General features: G+C 40.4%; 1 protein-coding gene across 1 annotated transcript; it reads right to left on the bottom strand.

Moving 5' to 3' along the window:
• Positions 1–6124: 6124 nt before the first annotated feature.
• Positions 6125–24459, bottom strand: LOC113014653 (death-associated protein kinase 2). Its single transcript, XM_026156325.1, has 12 exons — positions 24078–24459; positions 18624–18797; positions 17022–17243; positions 16667–16805; positions 16444–16573; positions 11127–11175; positions 10889–10915; positions 10476–10628; positions 9187–9232; positions 9012–9101; positions 8032–8118; positions 6125–6967 (listed from the first exon to the last, which is right to left on the bottom strand). Exons 2-12 carry the CDS (start codon positions 18683–18685, stop codon positions 6887–6889), a joined length of 1086 nt encoding a protein of 361 aa, XP_026012110.1. The 5' UTR covers positions 18686–18797; positions 24078–24459; the 3' UTR covers positions 6125–6886.
• Between the last annotated feature and the right edge of the window lie 1513 nt (positions 24460–25972).

Here is a 25972-nt window from a genome sequence, read left to right as displayed (position 1 = left end):
ATATAAGCTGTGTCCCAAAACCTAGGCTGCATCCTTCAGAGGATCCGGCCTTTGCAGTCTACATCGGCCGGGTCCTTCAAAGACCAAGAAGGCTGGTGCGAGGCTGTGAAATGGGACGGTCTAGAACAGCACACAGCAACACTACATTTGAGCGGGTGGAGGGAGGTTTGGGGTCTTCACTCACACCCGTTCTGTTAACCGTCTGGGGGGCTGGGAGGAGGTGCTGGCCATCAGACTGGGGTCTGGGATGCGGGGCCTCCCTGCTACTGCAGATAAGGAGGCGGTCTGCTTTCCTCCACCCCAGAGAGAAGGGTTACATCTCCTGGGTCCGGGTACGGGGCCTGGCGACTGTGGCTCGGCTGGGTCCCTTCCGGGGGGTGGGGTGCCTTCAGGCCAGCTGGCTGCCGGCAGAGCCCACGTGTCCGTCACTGCAACCCCCTCTGGCTTCTGCTCCGTGGCTGCTGGGTGACCTCTCGTTTGGGGCTCTCCTCAGCTCTTCCCAGGAGGGTGGCACGGTTGCCCCTGTGGTGGTCCTCCTTAGGTCCTTGTATTCTGGGGCCTCTGGATGTCTGGGACCTGGATCTCCTCCATACCTGCTTCATGCCCTATGGCTCCCCACACTCCCTAGCAGATCGTTACATGGAGAAACCTTTTGAATACAAGCGGTCTGATCCACACAGGTGTTCACAGACACAAACTACAACTTTCTTGGCTGCTGCCTCAAAGCACACTGTGCGCTGTAAATCTTGCGTGCTGCACAATACCATGTAATATTTAGTATCTACTGTTATCTACTGTTAGCTAGTTTATTGTGATGATGTTGTATTTATTATGTTGCTCTTTCTTGTTTGTTTTCTCTTCTGTTTTTTCTTATCTCCATACAGGTGATCCAGCTGTTTTGTTTGTTTGTCTTTTTTTTTCTTCCCCCCTTTCTCACCGTCTCTTCTCCCCTCTATTTTTCTTTCTCTCCCTCTCTTTCATTCTTTCTCCCTGTCCTATCCCCCAGTCATGTCTGTCCCGTCTGTAACAACCGAAAATCAAATAATTAACATAATTATAATAAAGGTCAATCAAATGGACCAATATGGCAAGGCCATGATGATCCACTTGGTAAAATAAATCTGCTTGGCATCTTTCTTGGCCTTCAGACAACAATTCTGACGGCTAAAGATCCAAACGGGACACAAAAAAAAGAAAAAAGAAAGAAATGGGACGGTCTAGCCTTCAGATTTGTGTCACCGCCGTCTCCGTGGAGTTTAATAAAGTCAGCCGCTTGATCCTTGCTATCTAAAATATAACAGGACACTGCCATAAATTCTCAACCATCTCAAACTTCTGTTTAATCAGTTTTCAGTTTGACGTTTATTCAGCTGTATAAAAACCCCGGAGGAACCCACCCGAGGGATTAATAAAGTTTTATTTATTCTAATAATCTAATAAATGTGATCTCAGTCGAACCGATTTACTCCGGAACAAATAAAACCAACCAAAAGTTATCTGAGTGACTTATATATCATGTTTAACCTGAGTAGCAAAAGACCGGGGGGGTCTGAAAACGATGAAGCTGGGAGTCCGCTGTTCTCACCGGCTCTAGTGACCCTTGAACCCCCAGCTAGCTATCGAGCTGGTGGGTGACAGATGTCTCTGAAAACATCGGAGCACTTTTGCAAATATGTGATGTCTTGATAAACCAAGCAGATATTTAAACTGAGCAGATATTTGAAGTTTGCACAGCTACATTCTCGCCTGAAAATATCTTCAAAGTTTATTTTGTGTCCCAGAAAGCGTAATAAAAGTAATATTAAAACTAAGCAGCTGCCGCCATTGTTGGAAACTGGAATTGGCTGGGCCGCGCTATGAATCCTGGGATATGGTGGGCCACAAAGTATATGCCCGACCCATCATTCAAATCTGGGGAAAAGGAGGACGCATTTGGAGGAGTCTACGAATTGGGACAGCCTTTGTCTCGCTGCTGTGACGTAATTGGTCTACAAATGCGGCCTCCAAAGGATGCAGCCTACGTTTTGGGACACAGCTATAATGATGGGCTACGTGGTGGCTAGCTACACAGCCATGGTTAGCATAACACAAAAACAGTGAGGCTGGACAATGAACGCTAACTTTTTTCCACTGCATAAAAGTTAACGTGAGGGTTCCCGATGGTTAGAGACAAATGTAATCGCATGGCAGGATGCTGTAAACAGACCAAACTTCAGTCAGGAGAACAACTGAGAAAATCCATCCACAATATGAGGTTAGTCGTTAATATACTGCTGCATGGTTGTAATAGTTAATAATAAAAACTGAGAGAGGCCGACAGTGATCACTGACTTTCTTTAGGGGCTTGTTGAGATTAAATAGAACAAGATTAAAACGTGTTAAAAACAGGAAGCAGGGTTTATCACATCATCACTTGAAGACCGGATATCCTACCTGCTGTGAATGTTTTAATGCAGTACACTTGGTGTTATTATCACTTGTCGCATCCTGTTTATGACAGTTAAAATAAATAACATTCATATAACAAATAAAGTTTTCTCGTGTAGACTGTATGTGGTGTTAAATAGGCCTATACTACTGTACCTTAATGTTGGTCATAAGGGTTAAGAGCCATATATTTTACGAGGTGGTACTTATTGTGAAAAATTTGAGAACCACTGATCTATTCCATCTGGTATTCTTTCTCTCCGTCCTATCTTCTCGCCCTCTGTTCTGAATTCTGTGTTTTGCTTGAATCCAGCACAGTCAGTGTGGAGCACCGACAATTTCTTTCTGAATAGCCCTTTATTGTTATTATAGATAATAACAATAAAGGGCTATTTTATTTTTTTCCTAAGTGTTAAAAGATTAAATGTGCCTTATTATAGAGGATCAGTGTCACATGTTTGTCATGTTTGTCTTTTCAATGGGCTCTAAATACAAACACACACGAGTGTGCGCTCCCATGTATTGTGTAAAATACATTTCTCATACACATTATATCATATTATTATTTTCCAACAGCAATTTATGCAATTGATATGACTCCTGCTGCGCTCCTGGGCTTTCTATTGATGCCACAATTATAAATTATAATATTTCTTCAGTTTGAGAGTCTTAACATTGATTTTGTAGGATTTCAGAAATGCACAGGAATTTTATCCCTTCCAGAACAAAACTTTTATTCACTGTCCTTTGTAGCAGCAGGGTTTTCTACCTCACACTTTCAACCATTGTCTACACTTCAGGAAGCAGAACTGTGGAAGCGGAGTCCCTCAGAGAAAACTCAGAGGAGCACATATCAGCTTTAAAGGAGCTTGAGGAGGGACAGTGTGACCGATTGCTCGTACCATCCATAATATGAAGAACCTTTTAATGCAGGGATCTGAAGTTTTAAGGTATGACAGGATCTAGATGGGAACCTTTTCAGTTAAATTAACTCACGTGCTAATAGTTGGAGTGCTTCTTTTATCCTTTATGTAATTAACAATATATATTCCTAACGTGGAATAAACTGTGTTTAGTGTCTTTATCAACTGAATTTCACCCAAACTGAAATTGAGTTTTTAGAATGAAACATGAAAACAGGACAATGCCAACAACCAACCACAACCACCAAGCAGGTGGTGCTCTGATTACAGTTGACCCACAATATTCACAGGGCAAATAGAAATGTAATAAACAAAACTTGATTTTTTTTTTTCATCGAATTTTTGTGATTGATGTGTAAGTGATGGTAATAAAGGTCTATCAATGTCGAAGGTTTTTTGACACTTATAGTAAGATTTCACTCAATGTTTAAGTAAATCCTTTGACATGATAGGTTTATGTTTAAAAAGTTCCAGTGTGATTTATTCCTTTTTATTAAGAAATAAAAGAAATTTCAACTGTGCTCGACTCACCCAGTTTCTCTATTTGGGAGTATCTCCAGCTTTGGAGAAAAGCCTCACACATGGTACTGAGAAGCACGAGTATCACACAGCAAGCCTGCATAGGCTTGGCTATATGCACCTCTGCCTAGTGATTCCCATAGATCACATGATGTTGTACCCACGTTGCTTGGCACATTACAACTTCACCTTGGAATAAAAAAAAGAACAGACTTGTGAATAGTAGTGATGGGTAGTATGTTATCGAGAGAGATGAGTTGACAGTGTTGTCATACGGTAGGAAACCCTTCTCCTTTCAGCAGTTTCCATAAAAGCAAGTTCCTCTGTATCACAGGTGAAACTAACGCTGATATGCACATTTTGCAGGAATCCATTGTTGCTTTACATGTTCATAAATCACACCAGCACCCAAACCACTTTCTGAAACGTCATCAGTAATTTCACTCGACCTCAAGAAGTGCTTCATAAAAGACTTCCTGGATTTCTCAACACATACAGTAGAGTACAGTCACATTACTACTGGGGCCATAATCTGGAAGTGGAAAATACATAATTTCACCAGAAATCGCCCACGACCAGGTGCTCGCTGCAAGGTTTCAGACAGAGGAATGAAACTAATTATCAGAGTTGTCCAAGGACCACCTGGGGAGAGCTACAGAAAGACCTCAACAGGCACGAATGTTTCAAAGCAAACAGTATGTCACGCACTCAACTACCATGGCCGGTACGCAAGCCTGGGAGATACTGGGAGAATATCAACTGGTCAGATGAAACCAAAATGGAACTCCTTGGATGGCATAATACCCACCACGTCACTGCAAATCACCCCAAAAAACACACTCTACCAATGGAGGTGGGAACTTCATGGTTTGGAAGTGAAGGAAGAAAAATCAGCAAAATTCTGCAGCCAGAATGATGAAGATGAAATAAGGGTGGATGATCCCAAACACAGCCAAGGAAACTCTCCATTGGTTTCAGAATAAGAAAATAAAGCTCCTGGAATGACCCAGCCAATCAACTGACCTCAATCCAAATGAACATCTATGGAAAGAACTAAAACTCATAGTTCATAGAAGAAGAAGTGTGATTTTAGCCCATTCTTCCACAAAGAACGGGCTAAAATCACACCTGAGCATCTGACTAGTTTCTCCACACAGTAGGTGTTTTGACGCGGTCAACAAAGACTTTTGTACCAAATATTAAATACACTTCAGCAAGCGTGTTCAAAACGTTTCTTCCCCCCCTTTGGTGACATGTTCTGTACTTATTTTACCCGTATATTCTGGTACAGTCCTCCCCCACGTCACCTCCTGATTTCACTTCCACAGTTCTGAGTAAAATGTGTTTCTGTCTCACTCAGCCATCTTATCACTTTATGATAAAATAAGACCTGGTGCCCATTTTAAGAGAAAGAAGATTTAAAAAGAAATAAACAATTTTGGGGAAGATTGTTTTTCTTACTTATCTAAACAAAACTAATTCTTCTGGGTCTCTGGTTATGCATCAGTAAATTCAGTATGAATTCAATTTTAATTCCTTTCAGTTATTTAGAAAATAATTAAGGCTTGTTAAAATAATACATCTCAGCATTATTAGTTAATGTTTTTAGTAATTTAATGTGACTCTTCACAAATAATGCTTGAAGCAGCTTATACAGTTTGAACCAGCACCGAGCCCTGTCACATTTACACCCAGAAAAGAAAAAGGATTAAAATGCTGTCTGTAAACACAACATCGCAGAAGAAGACAACTTCCTGATTCTTAGTTAAAAGAAGTGCGACAGGGTCACATAGCCAAATATAGCTCATTACTGTCATGAAACGGTATTAATGGTAACGTCAGCAGCTAAAAGAAAGTTCCTAAATAGGCAGACACAGCTGAGAAAAAGACAAAGTGAGAAATTTGGCAGTATTTAAAAATACTAATTGTTCAAGTCTCGGATGAAGCCAGCAGACATGTCATTAAACAGACATTTAATGACATTAAAAATACAAATTGTTGTATGTAATGACATGCACGTGTATGATTAAGCCATTTCAAAATGATACATCACAAGAGAAGTAATGCAGTGCTTATAAGTTATTAAGAACAGAGTATGATTGTATATTTTCATCTGCAGTACAAAATCTTAAACACTTACAACCTAACAATAATAGCAGTAGATTGAAGTCTGTTCATCTCGGGTAGTTGTAGTTGGTGAGATGTAAGAAATTACATTTTTAAAAACCTTCCAATGTTTTCAGCCTTACACAAACATGAAAATGACAGTAGTGGTTACTTTGAAAACTGTAAAAACAACAGCTGTTTATGAGCGAGTGTAAAACTGTGATATAACGGCCGGAAAAATGGAGGCAGTTGCTAAAACAGGAAAAACTCTAACTTTCACATTTTTGTTAATTATGTGAAGCAGTCTTTTAGAAAAGACACGGGGATGCTTTCCTAACACTAGCGAAGCAGTTTCAACATAAACAAACAGGTAATGAAAACATTGGTATTTGTGTTTGCCAGCGCTGCCATGAGCTGTCCAAAATCAGGTATAAGTCATGTTGTAGTCTATAGTTGCTGGACATCACTTGGTAACATTAAAAACAGGCCGAGCATTTCCATTTGGCTGATGACATGAAGCATTACCGTCATTGAATAAGGCGTGGAAGACACGGGTATAACATGAGTTTGAGGTTGCTCCGCACAGAAAAAAGCTTTTCTGGCCACATTTTGTTATCAGAGACATTTCAAGAACCGTAACCATCCACATACATTACAGCTGATAAAGCATCATTGAAGACATTATTACACAGCCCACCCAAAGTTTCCAACTGATTTTTTTTTAAATGTCTTTCGTAAAGAAACACACTTCAAATGAGGACACGCTTCTGTTCCAGGCACTTCTGAAATGTCGAGTGTGTAACAACATTAGGTCACCCATTACACTCGAACAAGGTAACAGAAATCATTTGGTTTCAGGGAGCCTCATCTTCATCTTCAGCTTGGACTGCTCTGCATTCCTCTGCTCAACTCTATGAACTGCTGCTGAGTCTTCGCCGTAGCAGCGAGGCCGGCTTGCTCTCAGTGTCCTCTACGTCGCTTTCACATTGCCGCTGCAGAAAAGCATCATTACAGCTGTCAGCACTTTTCACTTACAAATCTACGTGACTGTGCCTCATGAAGCTTGTATTGCAGATTTGAATTATATCATTTGAACATGTACCTAACTTCAACTCTGACGTTACACTTCTAAAACAGTCTTTGTTATTTCTTTGACTCCATCCACGTATTAACATTTTCTACTCCCACCTTTTGTAACTCAGAAATGTATTCATGCACATTATCAATAGCACTTAACAATAACAGCCACATACACCTATTCATAAAGTACTTACCGTATTTTTCGGACTATAAGGCACACTTGAAATCCTTTAATTTTCTCAGAAATCGACACTCTGGTTGTGCTTACTGACCTTGAAACATCTTTACGTGGTACACGACGCTCACAAATCTGTCAAAATGTTTTAGTACGACTTTGCTAAGCTATACAGCTGCACCGCTTGTTGGAGCATTACGGCTACCGTAGTCAGGAGCCTCGCGGAGTCATACGTACTCTGCTTCAATGTAACATTATGGTGTGTGTATAAGGACCCCATAATGAGACGTGCTTACGGGCCAAAATCACCCAACTGTTAAACTCAGACCCTGAAGATGAAGAATTTGAGGAAGAGGAATGAACTGAAAAAGTGTATTGTTCTGTATTTTATTGTTACAACTGAACAATGTTGAGAGTTATTGTGAATGAGTTGAATAAAGTTTGATTTATCTGACAGTTTTGTTTCGCTTTATTAGCCTTATGTATGAAAATACACCCGTTCATTGATATTGCGCCTTGTAGTCCGAAAAATACAGTAATTCAACAGTACCATACACACACCGATGACATCTGAGCAGTTTTAAAGTTCATTACTTCACCCAAGGACACTTTGACATATGGACTACAGGGCTGACTGAGGGTTTGGGGGGGGCTATCCCAGCTACCAGTGTGAGAGGCAGGGTAACAGCTGGACGGGTCACCAGTCTGACACAGGACTAACACAGAGACAGACAACCACTCGCACTCACATTTAGATTCTCCATTTAATTTAACTCCACTTTTCAGTTAAATATGTCTCACCTGTAGTGGATCTGGACTCAGGGTGTCTTTACGCGGCAGTCTCAAATTTACGAGCCGATTACATGCCGACACCATATTGTAAGACATCTAGAAGGTGACAGGGAAGAATGTTTTACATCCATCACAAATAACATCAGCTCAGTATCTTCTAAGGTAACGTTCATTTTTAACCCATTATGTGAACTTTAACCTCCTAAGACCCAAACTCTTTCATGGCATTTTTAATTTCTCTTTGCTATTTGGGCTGATTGGGACCTGATGAATATAAAAACAAAGAATTACCTGATTCATTCGTTTTAAATTTCGATACAAAAGTAGCAGAATAATGTCCTCGTAAGTGGTATTTTTTTTAATACTTTTTCGTAACATGTAACCATGATGGAGTATTTTACGGTACAACATATGTCCTCTTTATTACATAAGGATTTAACCATTGCTAAGGAGGGTGCCAGACAGGGCTAATGCACACAAATATATAGTGAGGGTACGCTAGGAGTAGCAGAGGTCCTGGACAATAAGATTTTGTTTTAGATTTTAGAACATCCTGATAACAATGAATGGCCTCTGGAAGACAATTCCTTATGGTTGCTTGTGTCTCTAACTTCACGTGTCTCAAAACAGTATCACCAGGAACCAGAGAATTCTTCTCGGTGGGTGTGTCCCAGACTGGGCAAAAACTGTTAGAGACGTGAACAGGTTGGTAGTGTACCCTGGCCTTCTGTTTAGGACTACGCTTTCTCCTCACGGTAACCCACCCAGTCTGTTTTCCTGGCTGCTTGTTACAATCTGCTCGGCGAGAGCTAAAGGTGGCTATCCTATAATAAATATAATATATAATATAATAAAATTTGAATCCTAACTTCGCCCACACCAGCTACAGAACTTTAAAAGTGTATACATGAATTAATTTGGTTTTACTGCTGGTCTAACGCACAAAAATATGCTTTAAAATGTCTCTTAACATAAATATCCAGACTCACCTTCCACTTCCTTCGGGCATTGAACTTCTTAAAGTTCTTCATATTAATTGAGGATCGATTTCTTTTGGCAACCTGTTTAGGTGTGATGGGCTGAAACAATGACAACATGTATGGCTGACAACACGGTAACACAACAACAAAAGTAGTGCAGAAGAAATGACAGACTGGTGCTAACCTTAATCCATGGATGAAGCAGACACTCCTCAGCTGTCATTCTGTCTCTGCAATATGCATTGACGTGTAAGGAATGATGAGAGATCATTATTTATTTTTATAGTCCTTTTCCTTTAGTACCTACTCAGATTGATCCGTTTTAAATTACTAACAACCTCACCTAATGGCATGAGGTACAACACGGCCGAACATCCCATGACGTTATTTGTATGCAACATGAACGGAGGACATGGAGGCAACGGTACCTACTGCTCGATGTATGGCTTTTTATCAGGCCATTTCTCTCGTTGCCGGGTTTCAAAAACGGCGGTTTTGATTTATGTAAACGAGATGCTCGCATGACTCATAGAGTGACCATACTGACTAGCCAATGCAGTCTGTTGACGTCACATTTTCGGATTGCCTTGGATCACTTAGGTAGGTACTAATAATGTACCCGGCACCAGGTACCCCAAAAAAAATCTAAGTCACGCCAATCTAATCCGAGTAGGTACTAATGGAAAAGGACTATTAGTTAATATATTGTAATAATCCTTAAGCATTTTTGCTACAACCTAAACTACTAAACTAAAGTAGCAGGAAAACAAAGTTTGGCAGAACATTCCATGATTTTTGGATGCTGTCAAACAAACTAAAGAATATTAAGATAACAATGATTTAAGTGTATTTCACATGACCTTTGGTAGATGAATGCATTTGTCTTGTCATAAAAATGTAAAATTACTTTTACTCCTCTTTAAAACCATCTGTCTTCTGCATCCAAACTGTAAACATTGGCATCCTCGAAAGAGTGATCTTTATCTTTTAGGTGGAGAGATAGGCCTTGCACTGTCGAGGTGGCTCTTCTATGTTGTGCCATGTGTTTATGGATGGGCTGTTTGGTTTCACCAATGTAGAGGTCTGAGCACTCCTTACTGCACTGCACAGCATGCACTACGTTGTTTAGTTTGTGTTTTGGAGTTTTGTCCTTAGGATGAACCAGTTTTTGTCTGACAGTGTGGCTGGGTCTTAAGTACACCGGGATGTTTGCTTAAAGAAAATTTTCCCCAATCTTTCTGACAAACGTTGTTCCGTTTGTCATTCTGTGTCTCATTAGTTGGTGTACAGTGCACACCAACGAGCTGGACAGCCACATTTAGACTCTGGATACCTGGTGCTTAGTGTGAAGGGACTAGTTGACATGAAGTCCTAATCTTGATGTTCACTATTACATCCCTAATCACTGAACAGAGGAATACATTAAATTTCAGACTAATGTGCCCAAGTAAAATATTGTATTTTATGACATACTCTGGATTCTTCATCAACAGTTTCTGGATGAAATCTTTCGCCATGGGGCTTGTCAGGCTGAAGTAGTGCTCATTAAACTCGTATTTCATGCCAATGACGTTTCCCAGAGTCTCTTCATCAGTGTCGCCTTGGAATGGTGACAAACCACTCAATCTGAGAAAAGACAATACACTTTAGTAGTGAAACTACAACATGTCAACATCTGACATCTTCATCTGAGCATTAAAACACATTAATAGTTTTCTTTTCCTTCTTTCTTTCTTTCTTTTTTTTTTCTTCAATTTCCCATCTAGTATAACTGAAAAAGTTTACCTTTACTTTTAAAGGCCCAAATACAATCAAAAGATGTTTGTATACAATCCATAAATTATGTACTTTAGAAGCCACCCAACATACAAACACTTACAACTTACAATATGTAGGTAATAACTCCAATGCTCCTGAAGAAACATGAAACAAGGCACAGGCAGACATGAAGCGTAAATTAAAAACAAAAAAAACTCTACTGTATGACAACATGTAAGAAAAACACAGTGATTCAGTTTTGTTTAAATCCTGTATAATTGTGTTTATTCTGCTGTGACCAACTCAAATATTGTGCAGAGAGTAATGCTCACGACAGGCCTGAACACGCTGGAGCTGAATGCTTACCACATATCTGCTGCTGTACTCAGAGGCTGGCAGCTGATGACCTCAGGGGCTGCAGAGGTGGAGAAAGATAGAGAAATTGTGTTGGGTTGGTTATTAACTTAGATGATTCGATTCTAAATAACTTTAGTAGAATATTTGCAGAAGTAAAGCTCCTTAAACTTGCAACAAACACTTTTGTTGGCAGCTTTTAAGCAGGTAAAGTCAGATATAAACACAGGATCTCTTATCCTCCACTTTTAAGTTTGTGTGATAGCCTTATAAGGAATCTGTTGTTTATTTTCACATGACAATTTGCATGTCAACGATCTGACCTCACAGCCCATTGTTCATCAATGGTGTTAGGTTCAGTCATTTTGCAAATGTACTGTTTATACAGTTGGGCAAACCTCCAGTCAGCAGAGACTACAGAAGTCACTTGGATGACTGACGAAATGTTTCTTCCACTGAAAACGCTACGTCCAGATGAACTGAATCAACTTTTTTGGTTTACTTACCTGGATGATTGTGCATCATCAACACATTTTAATGCATTTTAACCATCCGAGACAAGATGTTTCTCATTTTAGAGATATTGCACAAATGAAGGAAAGCAGTCCTAACCTTTGTTTAATAAGCCCACTGAAGGACAGATCCTGGTCAAAAATGATTCCAACATTCCTTGCAGTATTACTGGAAGCCAATGTAATGCCATTCAGATTAAGCAACTGGTCACCTACCATATTTCTCAGATTTTTGGGGTCGAGTACAAGAAACTCAGTTTTATATGAATTTAGAATGGTATGTGTATGCCACATCCAGATTAACAGAATCAACTTTTTGGAATTTTCTTAGCTGGATGCTTGTGCATGCATCACAACAACAACAACAACAACAATAACAACAATAATAATAATAATACATCTACATTGCTAATAAATTGCAAAACGTACGTTTATCTCCCTCACTGAAAATCAGACTGGCTGTGATCACAAAATAATAGCCAATGTAAACATTTGAAAGTAATGGGGCGATCATGGCTCAAGAGTTCGCCTTGTAATCGGAAGGTTGCCGGTTCGAGAGTCTCGGTCGTTGTGTCCTTGGGCAAGACACTTCACCGGTTGCCTAGTGGTGGTGGTCAGAGGGCCCGGTGGCGCCAGTGTCCGGCAGCCTCGCCTCTGTCAGTGCGCCCCAGGGTGGCTGTGGCTACAATGTAGCCAGTGTGTGAATGTGTGTGTGAATGGGTGGATGACTGGATATGTAAAGTGCTTTGGGGTCCTTAGGGACTAGTAAAGCGCTATATAAATACAGGCCATTTACCATAATTAATGTCCATCACACAAAAAAAGTCAAAATTTCTCAGGTGATTTTAAAATATATATGAATCTAGCCTTCATCATCTTATCACAGGGATAGTTTCCCAACAACTTGATGTTAAGTGTTTCCATCTTTAGAAACTTACTGCAAAAACTCATAACAATGCTGCATGCCAGCAATGTAAAAGATGAGCAGGAAACTGAAAAGTTTGCTTTTGTAAGTCAACAACATTCTGATAAAATGTGTCATGAACAGACATCTCCACCACAAGCATCTCTAAAACAGTGTAGCTTATGATTTTTGTTTCTGTCATTTAATGAATGCAAAAAGTTTTATATCTAAAAAAAGAAAAACAGCAATATGGAACTACATCCAAGCACAAAACATAAATAACTTCAGTGTGGCACCCTCTACACTATGTAAACCAGTGATTCCTGTGATGATCTATGGTCTTTATAATGTGTAAACTGATTGGTTCTTATATAGCACTTTTCTACTCTGAGCACTCAAAGCGCTTTTTACAACTTGCTTCATTCACCCACTTTCATTTCAGTTTAATTCAATGTCATTTATACAGTGCCAAACAACAGTTGCCTCAAGGCACTATTCATTTACCCATTCATCCAGGCACTTTTTTAATGCAACAAAAAGCATTTGCACGTGACCGTTCCAGATGTGCCAAGCCCATGTGAAAAGAAAAAAAGACCTCAATGGAGGGGTTCAGCTGGAAAGCAAACTGTAATGATTCAAATACAGGGGGCTGTGAGGAGATAATGTAGTTAGTCCTTTACCAGTCTCTCGAAGCGCATCGTTATGGGAATTAGTGTAACAGGACAGTGGTCATTAAAAAAAAAAGTGACAGTGAATTTTGTGTCACTGGAATGATAGTGACAGACCAGCAAGGTGTTACAGATGTCCATAACGCATTTGCCCATGGGTCAGCACACTCACTCTCAGTTCTCGTCTTGGAATGCCTGGTGCGTTCACTCTCTTCGGGGTTTTACAGATATTAGCAACGCTGAGATTCAGTTCTTTTTGATCAGGGTGAAGACTGGCTTTTGGTGTAGTGGTGGTATTATATGTTGCAAATTTACAGAAAATGTTATTGTAATTTAGACAGTGTAGGTTGTTGTCACAAAGCGGAGGAGCAGCCCTATAATCTGTTATCTTTGAATCCTCTGCCATAAAGTGTTACCAGGGTCACAGAAGAAATGTAGAATCTTTCCAGTATGGCATGCTTTGCTGTTCTTATAGCACGCAGGGTGGTCTGCGGCTCAGCTGTGGAGAGGGTTGGTGCAGTGGGTACAGAGGGCAGTTCCAGGACAGGCTGGCCAACACAGCTGGGGATCATCATCAGATCACGCCTACACTATCTGAGCAGCACGCCAGGAACCTAACATAACACAAATGTGTGTTACAGTGGTGCCCAACTACCCAGGACAAGATATCGGACCCACGAACCATGCAGCCGGTGCGGTCGCAGAGCTGGCTGCCATGGAGCGGGAGCAGACAACAGTGCACCGACAGCAACTTGGAAGCCCCAGGACCAGGCCAAGTACCAGACAAATGTCCTGGGAAATCTGGTTGCTCAATGCGGTTCCTCTCCGTCACACAGCGAATGGTATACCTCCATAGTCCCGTGGTGGTAAAGAAAGGTGGGTCTATTGGGTTCTGTGTTGACTACCGCAAGATGATTGAGGTCACAGCATATCGCTTATTCCATGCCATGGGTCAATGAACTCCTGGACCGGTTTGGTACTGCTCATTTTTTCATGACACTGGATTTGACTAAGTGCTACTGGCATATTCCCTTGTCTCCAGAGTTTCCACTCTGTACGGATTTTACCAATTCCACACACTTTTATTTGGCTTTTTCAAAAAGGGGGTTGATTACATAAGCCAAAAACTCTCAGAATGGGAAATGCCCGGCCTGAGTTCGGAGGTGGGTATATGGTGGGGTGTGGCTCAGCTCCAAGGAAGGGGTGGTGCAGTGAATTCAGAGGGTCCTGGCTCTTTTCCCTCCTTTTCCTCCAGCATTGTTTCCACTAAGGCAGCCAAAGTAAAGCGCCTACATTTATTATAAAGTCCATTGGTGTGGTCCCAGACTGAATGTTGTTGGATTACATTATACATGCTTCCCTTAGGCAGCATCATTAGAAGACATAGCATACATTTTCACTGCTATGCAGATGACACCGAGCTCTATCTGTCCATGAAGCCAGATAACACACACCAATTAGTTAAACTGCAGGAATGTCTTAAAGACATAAAGACCTGGATGGCCGCTAACTTTCTGCTTCTTAATTCAGATAAAACTGAGGTTATTGTACTCGGCCCTGAAAAGCTTAAAAATATGGCATCTAACCAGATTCTTACTCTGGATGGCATTACCTTGGCCTCCAGTAACACTGTGAGGAACCTTGGAGTCATTTTTGACCAGGACATGTCCTTCAATGCACATATTAAACAAATATGTAAGACTGCGTTCTTCCATTTGCGCAACATCTCTAAAGTTAGAAATATCCTGTCTCAGAGTGACGCTGAAAAACTAGTTCATGCATTTATTACTTCCAGGCTGGACGACTGTAATTCATTGTTATCAGGATGTCCAAATAACTCACTGAAAAGCCTTCAGCTAATCCAAAATGCTGCAGCAAGAGTCCTGACAGGGACTAGAAAGAGAGCAGATTTCTCCTGTTTTGGCTTCCCTTCATTGGCTTCCTGTTAAATCCAGAATTCAAAATCCTGCTCCTCACATACAAGGTCTTAAATAATCAGGCCCCATCTTATCTTAATGACCTTGTAGTACCATATCACCCTATTAGAGCACTTCACTCTCGCTCTGCAGGCCTACTTGTTGTTCCTAGAGTATTTAAAAGTAGAATGGGAGGCAGAGCCTTCAGTTTTCAGGCCCCTCTTCTGTGGAACCAGCTTCCAGTTTGGATTCAGGAGACAGACACTATCTCTACTTTCAAGATTAGGCTTCAAACTTTCCTTTTTGCTAAAGCATATAGTTAGGGCTGGACCAGGTGACCCTGAATCCTCCCTTAGTTATGCTGCAATAGACGTAGGCTGCCGGGGGATTCCCATGATGCATTGAGTTTTTCCTTTCCAGTCACCTTTCTCGCTCACTATGTATTAACAGACCTCTCTGCATTGAATCATATCTGTTATTAACCTCTGTCTCTCTTCCACAGCATGTCTTTTATCCTGTCTTCCTTCTCTCACCCCAACCAATCACAGCAGATGGCCCCGCCCCTCCCTGAGCCTGGTTCTGCCGGAGGTTTCTTCCTGTTAAAAGGGAGTTTTTCCTTCCCACTGTCGCCAAAGTGCTTGTTCATAGGGGGTCATATGATTGTTGGGTTTTTCTCTGTATCTATGAAGCGCCTTGAGGCGACTTTTGTTGTGATTTGGCGCTATATAAATAAAATTGAATTGAATATGGAGTCTTGGTCCATTTTAAACATAATTCTTCAATGCTTGACCACAGCCTATATTTAAGATATGGATGTCGCTACATCAGCATATTGGGATGCTGGGTGATCAGACTGCTGAACTGGTTTGGAAGTCGCACCAAAGCTCATCAGAACAAACAACGATTTATTTCAGTGGATAAAGACAGGGTAATCATGAACAACAAGACCAACTAAACCTTGTGACTGTCACTGATTGGAAGCATCCAGTGTGCCTTACACAAAAACACACATGGAAAGTTCTTAGTAGGTTAAGATAACATTACTTGAACTAAAACAGTTTATTTTGGTTATCTTTACAGCAGTTTCATGAAAGGCACAAACCTTAAAACGTGGGAAAAAGCAAAAAGCCCAACAAAAGTTGAAACAATTGTGAGGCTATACCAGACCAGTGACAGCAAACATGAGTCACACTAAAGAAAGATTTGGATGATCTTTGGTCAGAGAATAAAAACATGTTTTATGCATTGTAAAATAAAACTAAACTGATAATTAACATTTCACCAAAACATAATGCCAAATACCATTTTTTAATACAGCTTAATACTCACCAATGTACTGTGGAGTACCACTTGTGCTCTTGTACTCCTCTCCCGGGTGAAACAAGTGAGCCAGGCCAAAGTCTATGAGTTTGATGTTGGGAGGTTTTGACACTTTGTCTGACAGCATGATATTTTCTGGCTGAATGTGGCGAAAATTGTTATGTTGGAAACCATGACTTTGAAAATGTTCTGTTCCACAATATAAAAGATAGATGTAACTAAGTATACTTACCTTGAGGTCAAAGTGGGCAATGTTTTTGCAGTGTATGAATTTCAGACCCTCCAGTATCTGCTTCATGAATTCAATGGCCTCAGTTTCCAACAGGTTCTCTTTCTCAGCAATAAAGTCAAACAGCTCCCCTCCACTGACACTAAGCAGGAAGTGTTTTAATGAGAAACTTGTTAAACATTTCATTTTTTCCCTGTACAGAACAGGATAGGGTAGCAAATATATATTTTCTCATACTATGGTTTGTTTCCCATATGTTATGGTGGAGGGGGAGGATTTGCATTAACAGAAAACAGGTTTAAATTTGTAGGTAGAACAGTGAAGTGTTTACGCTTTATGGAGATATTTGTCAACTCACAGCTCCAGAATGAGCACCACTTCAGCGCGACTTTCAAAAACATCTTTGAGAGCCACAATGTTTGGATGTTGGACAGCCTGGAGGATCTCCACCTCTCGCTCCACGCTGCTCCTGTCCAGGCCAAGACGGCTGCATGCAACCTTCCGAATCTTCAGGAATTTGCCTGCCCAAAAGTTCCCAGAGGTCCGCTCCCGAACCTGGCGAACCTGGCCAAAATGCCCACTGTACAGGGGAAGGACAGAATTCACAAAAAACACCAAGCCTGGCATGCATCAAAAATCCCGTGTCCTGAAAAATATGACTTTTTTTTTTTGCTAAAGTAAAAACAAATAGTCTTCCCAGACATTTGGGTCAGGCCTAATCACCATATCCTCACAGCCTTCTGCTGCTGAACAGGTGGTCCTTACACAAGAGTATTAGCTTCGGAAAAACTCTGAGTAACTGCTCTGCCGCTCAGGTGGCCAGGGGCAATTTCTTCCCTGCATAACGTGATCCAGTGGTTTCTGTTATGATGCTGAGCCACGATATATTTAGCCGACACACAGAGTATTTGCACATGTTTTGCATATTCATGCTTTGAGCAGGAGAGGTTGGTATGCCCTCCTCCTCATCACAGTGTTGGGCTTAGAGTCAAGCCCCGGAGTTTCTGCAAGTTTCTGTCCACCTTCACTATCTATGGTGCTAACAACAAGGACAACGAGTTAGCTGGTTTACTAACTTCAGCAGAAAAGGACAACAGTGTTAGCTAGTGTGGTAAACCATACTAACTAAACCGCCTTAGTGGAGAGCACGACGCCCAATCTATGGTGCAGACTTGGTTTCAGCAGAGACGAGCAAAAGGTATCAAGCACCCAGCGACAGGAAGTTTGCTAAACACTCCTGTCTATGGACAGGTAAGATAGCTAGCTAGCCTAATATAGGTTGAGATATGCGCCAAAGCTTGAAGAGGTGTTTCAATAATGGCTATGTAATAGCACAAGCTACTGAAGGGTGGGAGTTTCTGCCTGACGTAGTTGTTGCAATCACCAGCCAATCAGGAGTGGTGGAATGAGATAAATGATTCTGAGTTGAATTGCATCCCATAGTGCGATATTGCCGTGATTGCTACTATGGGAACAGGGAATTTTACTTTCACACGCATCACCTCGTTAATATGGTTTCAGACCAACCATACGTGGTACAAGGCTGCAGGTTATTGTAGGCAGGCATTAAAAAAAAGCAGAGGACACAGCTCTTGTTACAGTATACTGGGCATGACTGGGAGACTGATGTCTCTGAGAGCTTTTATTCCTATTGTGATTAATAATTTATAGTGGAATTGCAGTATAATTGCTCAAAATGGGAAGTTTGTTAAGCCCACAAGCACAGAGGTTTCTGTGGTCATTTTGCAATAGTCTGGTATGGGTTGCATTAAATGCATGTAAATCGTTCACTTTGTATGACTGTGAGTTAACATAGGATTATCGTTTCTTCTTTGTTTTATTTCAAATCCAATATGCTGGTATTCAAAAGAAACAAATCTGTACATGTCCTCACCATACATCACTGTACTGCGGAGCACCTATTGGAACACACTAGAGCATAAAACAGTTGCATCCATACCTTCCCAGAACTTCCCCAATCTCATAGAAGTCTTCCACATTCTCAGGTTTGAAGACAGCCATGTTCCTTTGGTTCACACTGGTCACCTTGGTTATAGGTTTGCCTACTGCCAACTATTTAATATGGAGCTTCAAGGGGTTCATGATCCTCCAAACTCTAACATCAAAGCTGGACCTGAGTTTGAGTAAGAGAAAATATTACAGAAAATTATGTTCTCCAAAAGACCACACAATGTCTTGTACTGTGACAACTACACAAACACAGTGCATACATCTGATACATACAGCCGACATTTTGCTAGCAAGAAAAAAAAAAAAAAAGACGTAATAATTTCTCCAGGGTTCTTCAATATGTGTTTATGCTGAACTTTTCCCAGTCATCTAGTTCAAGATGAATACTTTATCTACTCATAAATAAAACTGTAACGCAGCGGTGTTCCAACAGACAAGCAGACTAAGCAGCGACTGCCCGGTCAAATCAGGAAATCAGAAAAATTAATGTGAAAGATCTTTTTTAATCTGAAACAGCGTTCTGCCATCAAACTTCCACCCATCCTTTACATTACTGCCATCTTCTGACTGCAGTTGGCTTTTGTTACTGGAAGCTTTACTTGTCTTGGATCCTACTGAAAACTGTGTGCTTCTATTTCATGAGCATATCTGTGTCCCGTTAACTATGCCTGAAGCTTGACAAGCTGAGAGACCAGATAAACATCTGGTGTTTGATGGGAGACCAATGGGAGATTAGCATGCAAGGTATGCTGCCACTGGCTCTGCATTCAAAGTTCTGAGATTCCCAGTTTGTGTGGAAACAGAATCAGCATTAGCCAGTAGATGAGCTTCTGGAATTTATCATCGTAACAGATCATTACGAGCAAGCATTTCCTCTTACAAACCAACCCGACAAACGTGTATACAAGCTGGAGTGCAGTGTGAAAAGTTTTAATAACTTCCTTAGGCAAGTGGAACAGGCACAGGCTCAACCAGCACATTAAGATTAGTATATCTGAGAAATCACTAGTAAGTTTAACTAGCTGTTTGGTCCAGACGCCTTCATTTTTCACACATATTTACTAGGGATGGACCGATTCGATATTATGTATCGGTATCGGTCCGATACTGACCTAAATGACTGGATCAGAGAAATAAAAAATGTAATCCAATCCATTAAATATCAAAAAAACACCTCACAAAACTTGCGACATGGCGTAACTCAGCTCATAACCTTAGCTTGTCGGAGCAGTATGCATCTCGTCATAGAGCGACTGTGGCGTGCGAGACCTGTCGGTGGTCTAGTTGAGCATTTGTAGCCTCGCTACCAAACCAGCATTTCATCTCCAAGAAAGTTATCCAAGAAAGAAGTAAAGCAAGTGTGTCAGTTCATCTCTGAATGTTTGTAAAGCATTCCCGCGTTAAGCTTAACAACCAATATATGGAGCGACTGCCTCTCCCTCCCTCTCCTGTTGCTACTTCAATTGTGAAACTGATTAATGATCAGCTGATCGGCTTTTCTGTGCCAGTCTCTCTTGCTTGTTTTTGGTCCACACAGTTACACGGCTGGTAACTTTGCAGGGGCTTGTCTAGCAAAGTTTAGCCAGGGGGGCCGATAGGGCATGAACAGGGAAAAGGGGGCACAAAGACATACTTTTCTTTCTTATTCTCAGTTAAAATGTCGAGCTTTTAATAAATAATTATCTGAATAATACAACCAAAGTTTTAATCTGATGTAAAATGTGTAGAAATCCATTACTGTATATAGTAACTGTTAAGTCTAACATACCCTAGTAAGCTATAGTACTTTTTCCTTTGGGAACCATCTGTGCAGTCTGCAGTTCTGTTGAAGAAAGATGTTGAATCTATTTAATATTTCTTGAAAAATAATTGACTTCTGTCCTTTTTTTTTTTTTTTTTAAACACATGCATTAAATTAAGGTTGATTACGTCAATTAAGCATCATGAGGTGGGGGGTGGTTTCCTATTATTTTTGCTGGGAGTTGGCAACCCTATTAGTTAGGTTGTTTAATATTTCTGCTAAATACTCTTTAAAATACCAGAATAGGGAGGACGGAGCAGGTTTAAGTTTATTAGCTCAGTATTGCTGAACTATGAAATATTTTGGGTGCAGTGTATTTCTTGCATACAGGTTTAACGGAATAGCTTTGGTGTTTTGTTTTTTAAAACTTGAGTATGAACAAGATATTTAAAAAAACAGTTTTATTGATTAAAAACACTATATTGGATTCATATCGGTATCGGCAGATATCCAAATTTATGATATCGGTATCAGACATAAAAAAGTGGTATCATGCCATCTCTAATATTTACATATTTAAACCAGTGGAGACAGTTAACCATGTCGTGCACTGCTCAAGCCTTTTAATTCAGCTATGCTTGTTTGTTATTGATACAGTTTCATATATTAACAAGCTGCGTTTCTAAGCTCATTAACAATTTTTTTCAGGGATAATGGATTGTCACAAGAAAACTACAACAAAACTACACAAAGATACAAACATTAATATTTTACTTCTCCATTGTGTTACTGACATTTTCAGAAAATATATGCATATTTTCTCAGTTACCACCTCATGTGTCTCCCTCTTTTCTTGACAGTTTTGAGCCAATCTGTATATGTGGAATGTGTTGTGATAACATTGACAAGTATACTAGATGCCATGGATTCGTAGGATTACAATTCTTTGTATTGTTGTAGAAGAATGAGCTCAGTGACATTCGCCTCACACCCTCGGTAGTTTTAATGTTACAGCTGTATATTTTTAGTATTTTACGTGTTCATTCAGTACACTGCCATCATACTTTTTGCAATTCTAAAAAATGTTTACAATATTTCAGAAAATAAAATGTATTAACATAAAATGGAAGCACAGCAAGAAACAATTTAGCAGTTTCCCATAATAACTTTACGTACGTAGAAGCTTAAACTGATTAAAGACTGGAGAAAATGAAAGCCTCTTAGTGGCATCACCAGCTTTCACAGAAGCACAAGTCACACGTGAGGCACTTCCTCATTTCAGGTTCGATTTCTGGGCTTGAGGATTTTTATCTTATTAGGTGCTGTATAATAACGACTTCTCTCGTCTGCTTGTGGCACTTCCATTGATTCTCTTCTCACAACTCTCTGTACTAGAAACCATGACATCAGATGCATGTCGCAAACTTCTCTCTACACACTTTGATGTACTTCCCCATATGATACAGAATGAAAGAAACATACAGGGAAGGGTGAATAAAATGTGGATGTCAGTTTGTGCATCATGTCTCCTGGCTAAAAGAAACAATCACAATCTTTCAAACGTTGTCCGACCCTGGTCATTTCACCAAGCATGACGAGAACGGTAATAGCTACAGGAATGTCACTGCAGGCACAAGATTCAAAACTCACTGCAGAAAATACATTTATGGTCCCAACAGGCTCAATCCGCAGGGTCTGAATTATGGTCGTTTTTGTGATATTCTCTATGTTATTTTTAAAAAAAAAATGAAAAAATTAAACTAAAATTAAAGAAAGTTGCTGTAACTTGTTTTGTTTTTCTACAGTCTTAGAAATTCTGTGACAGCAATTTTGTTATTTGGATGCAGAAAAGCACATGCAGATCTGGAAAATGTAGTGACGATTTTGCAAAAAGGAACAGACATGCATACATTTCAGTTCATTAAGCTGGTTAACTGATCTGTAAATAATTCCAAACAATCTACGGCAGATGCAACATAGCAAAGCAGTAAAGCGGTTTCACGCTGTACAGCTTTGGTATTAAATAGATTGGGTACTCAGCCGATATCTAAGCAGACTGACTGCCATTTGTCAGTGATGCTTCTGTCGCACTGCGCCTTGCCTAAACTGACCAAGCAGAACTAGTCCAACCCGTTGCAATTCTGGACCATTTGCTTGAGTCATTCCCTCTCTGCACATGACTTAGCAGCAAGTTAAGCTCTAGGAGTTCCCACAATGACGGCGCATTTCAGCAAGCTGGTAAACACCAAAGTGGTTATTATTGTTTCATCATTTCATTTGTTTTCTTTTCCTTTTTTTCAGAGCACAATTCACTGATGATTACTTAGATGATATACATAAAGGAAAAGTTCCCCAGATAGAGACTTAGATATGGACCTCAGTCAGGAGATCCCGACAAAGGCAAAAGCGGACTGCAAACTGACACATACACACAAATCGCCTGTAGTTACGGCTAGCTAAAAGAGTGTGAAGTGGAGCAAAGGTTGGGACATTGAGTCAATGCAGAGAGTGGCTGAGAGAGACAGTGTGGACAACTGTCACACTGAGTCGGAGTAATAACAATATGATAAACCGCTATGTAGATGATCCTCTGCTCCCCCACAGTGACGCCATGCATCATCTGCAATAAACATCTGCAGTTTTCTAAATAATAATCCACAACTTCGCAGAAAGAAAATGTACAGTATTTTCTTGATCTACTGCCAGAAGTACACTGATGTGAGGTCATGTTCTGTAGTGCACTGCAGGCAAACACCACCACCAAATACAAGCAAACAAAGTACAGTTAGTACAGTGTTTATCTAAAACCCAAATACCTCTTAAGGTGAGCCAGCTACCACAGATTAAAGATGACTTTACACGAATGCATAGGTGCTATAAATCATGCTAGTATGAAAAACCTATCAACGCACATTAACTGTAAGACAGCTATCCCTAAAGAATCTCCTCAACATCTTTCTTTCCTGTCAACTGGTCATTTGTTCAAGTGATGTGACTTCTGACTCCTTTGCTCGAGGAATGTGATTTGTCCAAACGTTCCCAAGGGTACACTATGAGTTTTTCCACAATAACAAAGTCACCAAATGTGTCTAAGAGCCAAAAATTGTATACCCCCCCCCCCCCTTTTTTTAAAAGTTTAAGTGTTTTTCCCCCCAGAGCAGATTTTTTTTTAAGAAAGGGAACACCCTTTGTGGTTTTGGGAACGCCACATATTTAGAATCCTATTTAGTTCATCCTAAATCCACCCTTCAAGCTAGAATCTGCAATAAATAATGAACATACATAAGATCAGGCTGGTTTTGGAGAACCCGCCCGATACCTGCCAAACAGTTTGAAACGCTGTGGGTACAGAGATCTGACGCCCTTTGAATGTACTAAAATGTATTTTGTATGAAGTTAACCGATAAAAACTATCCATTGGTTAATTTACAGAATAACTTCTTTGCAAGTAACAGTATAAAAAAAAATGTGTAGACTGCACAGCCTAAGGCACTATACGACCTCAGCCTGTTGGGACATGTTTTATGTAGAAAAACAGACTAAAATCCATCCGTTCTAAAGGAGGGAAACAACACAAAACAACTTGTCCCACGAAATGGCACAGTTTAAAAATAACTACAGATGCTTTCAATATTTCAAAGAAGACAGATGCCACTAAAAAAGAAAAAAAAAATCAGCTGAGAAATTTGTTGGCTCACTAACCATCGACACGTATTGCAAGCAGCCTTAACAACACAGCGCTTCCTTGCCCAGGTTCACCGTCCGGCTTCCAGGTAAGACGTTCCCAGGAAAAGCGGTGTATCTCGCGGATGTGTTCCTGCCCTGATCCTGGAAAGGCTGGAACATAAATGCCGTTTCGCCGTGTGCTTGGCCCTGAAGCTCGCAGGCAGTTGGGGAATGCGGAAAACACCACCACTATCCACACTTTGATGTCATGTCCGATTTACCGTAAATACGAGTTTAGCGACCTGGAGAGGCGTTCAGGGCACCTACTAAGAGTCAATAAAGTAAAAAGCTTTTTGTTAACTACATTTCACGTCCACCCGTCACATAACAGGTAATAAGAGAAAAATTTCCGGTTTGAAAACACCTTCAAAATAAAGGCGGAAACTACAAATTAAGTTTTGAGGTGTTTCAGCTTTATAATACTATTCAGTGGGCAGAGTAATAACGAAATATCAATCCATTCATCTAGTTTCTTAATCATTTATTCAACTGATTTAGAGTTCTTTGGGGAACCTCTATAGAGCCTAGGACCTAACCTATGTAAGCGGCCAACGTCAAGATTCAAGATTCTTTATTTGTCACATGCATAGTTATAGGAGTACAACTGAAATGAAATCTGTCCTGAAACACTCCTCGACTGTGCATAAAGAGGACATCATATACAGTAAGTAGTGAATTATATACATTAAGTAAATTAAATAAAAAATCTGGAAATTTGAAATTAAAAGTCTGAAAATGTGTGCGAGTGGAATGTGTCTTGTGCCATATTAGCACCGCAATGTACTGACAGAGCAGTGCAACATACAACATAGTGACCAGAGTAGTACAAACGGTAATGTACAAGATCAGTTGCGGTCCTAGCCTATTTAGCGCCCTGGGAGAACACCCCCTCTGCCTACTAATTAATGTTATGTTGTTGTATCTCTGTTGTGGTCAGTGCTATCCTCTATGCTGTTGCATGCTGGCGCAGCAGGTTGAGGGTCACAGATGCCAACAGACTAAATTAACTGATCCACAAGGCCAGTAATGTTGTGGGGGTGGAGCTAGACTCCGTTAGGGTGGTGTCTGAGAGGTAGATGTTGTCCAAGATAAAGACAATGTTGGATAATACCTCCCACCCACTCCATGACATGCTGGCTAGTCACAGGAGCTCGTTCAGTTAGAGACTGAGATTAGCAAAAAGCATCACTGAATGACACAGGAAATCATTCCTGCCTGTGGCCATCTCCCTGTACAACTCCTCCATCTAACACACTGTAAACACTGCAATTACATCCTTTTTACACACGCTCTTTTCTACTCTGGAATATTCTCGTCAATTTCCTTGTAATCACCTCTGTTAATCCTTGATATTTATAATTGAGTGATCTGTATATATTAATGCTATTTCTTAAATGTGTAAAATCTGTAACATAATGTATTGTTTGGAGTTTAGTCTGTTACTGTTACAATTTTTTACCATTTCTTCTTGGAGCAACTGTAACCCACATAAATTCCTTGGGGATTAATAAAGTATTCTGATTCTGATTGTTTCAGGATGACCTGCCATTATCCAATCACACATCTGCTTACCTGCATCTTTTGCTCATTTCTCCGCCTCTACTTCTTTTTTCTAAACTGAGTACCTGATGGCTTTGAACTTTTCTTGTCCATCTTCCATAGGTTTTAATTTTGCACTCCAGTAGGAACACCCATCCCTCAACCTGAGGATCACCACAACATAACATTACAGACCTACACCTTAGTTCACAGATTCACTTTGTCTAGGGTTTATTTCTGGGATTTCGTACAACCCAGGATTCAAATCATGAATACATAATGGGCTTGGATTTACATCATTATGATTGAAATGCGCTCTATTTGGAAGCAGC

Source organism: Astatotilapia calliptera, chromosome 22 (assembly GCF_900246225.1).
Source record: "Astatotilapia calliptera chromosome 22, fAstCal1.2, whole genome shotgun sequence".
In the NCBI taxonomy this organism is placed as follows: domain Eukaryota; kingdom Metazoa; phylum Chordata; class Actinopteri; order Cichliformes; family Cichlidae; genus Astatotilapia; species Astatotilapia calliptera.
This window is presented reverse-complemented; position numbering and strand designations above follow the sequence as displayed.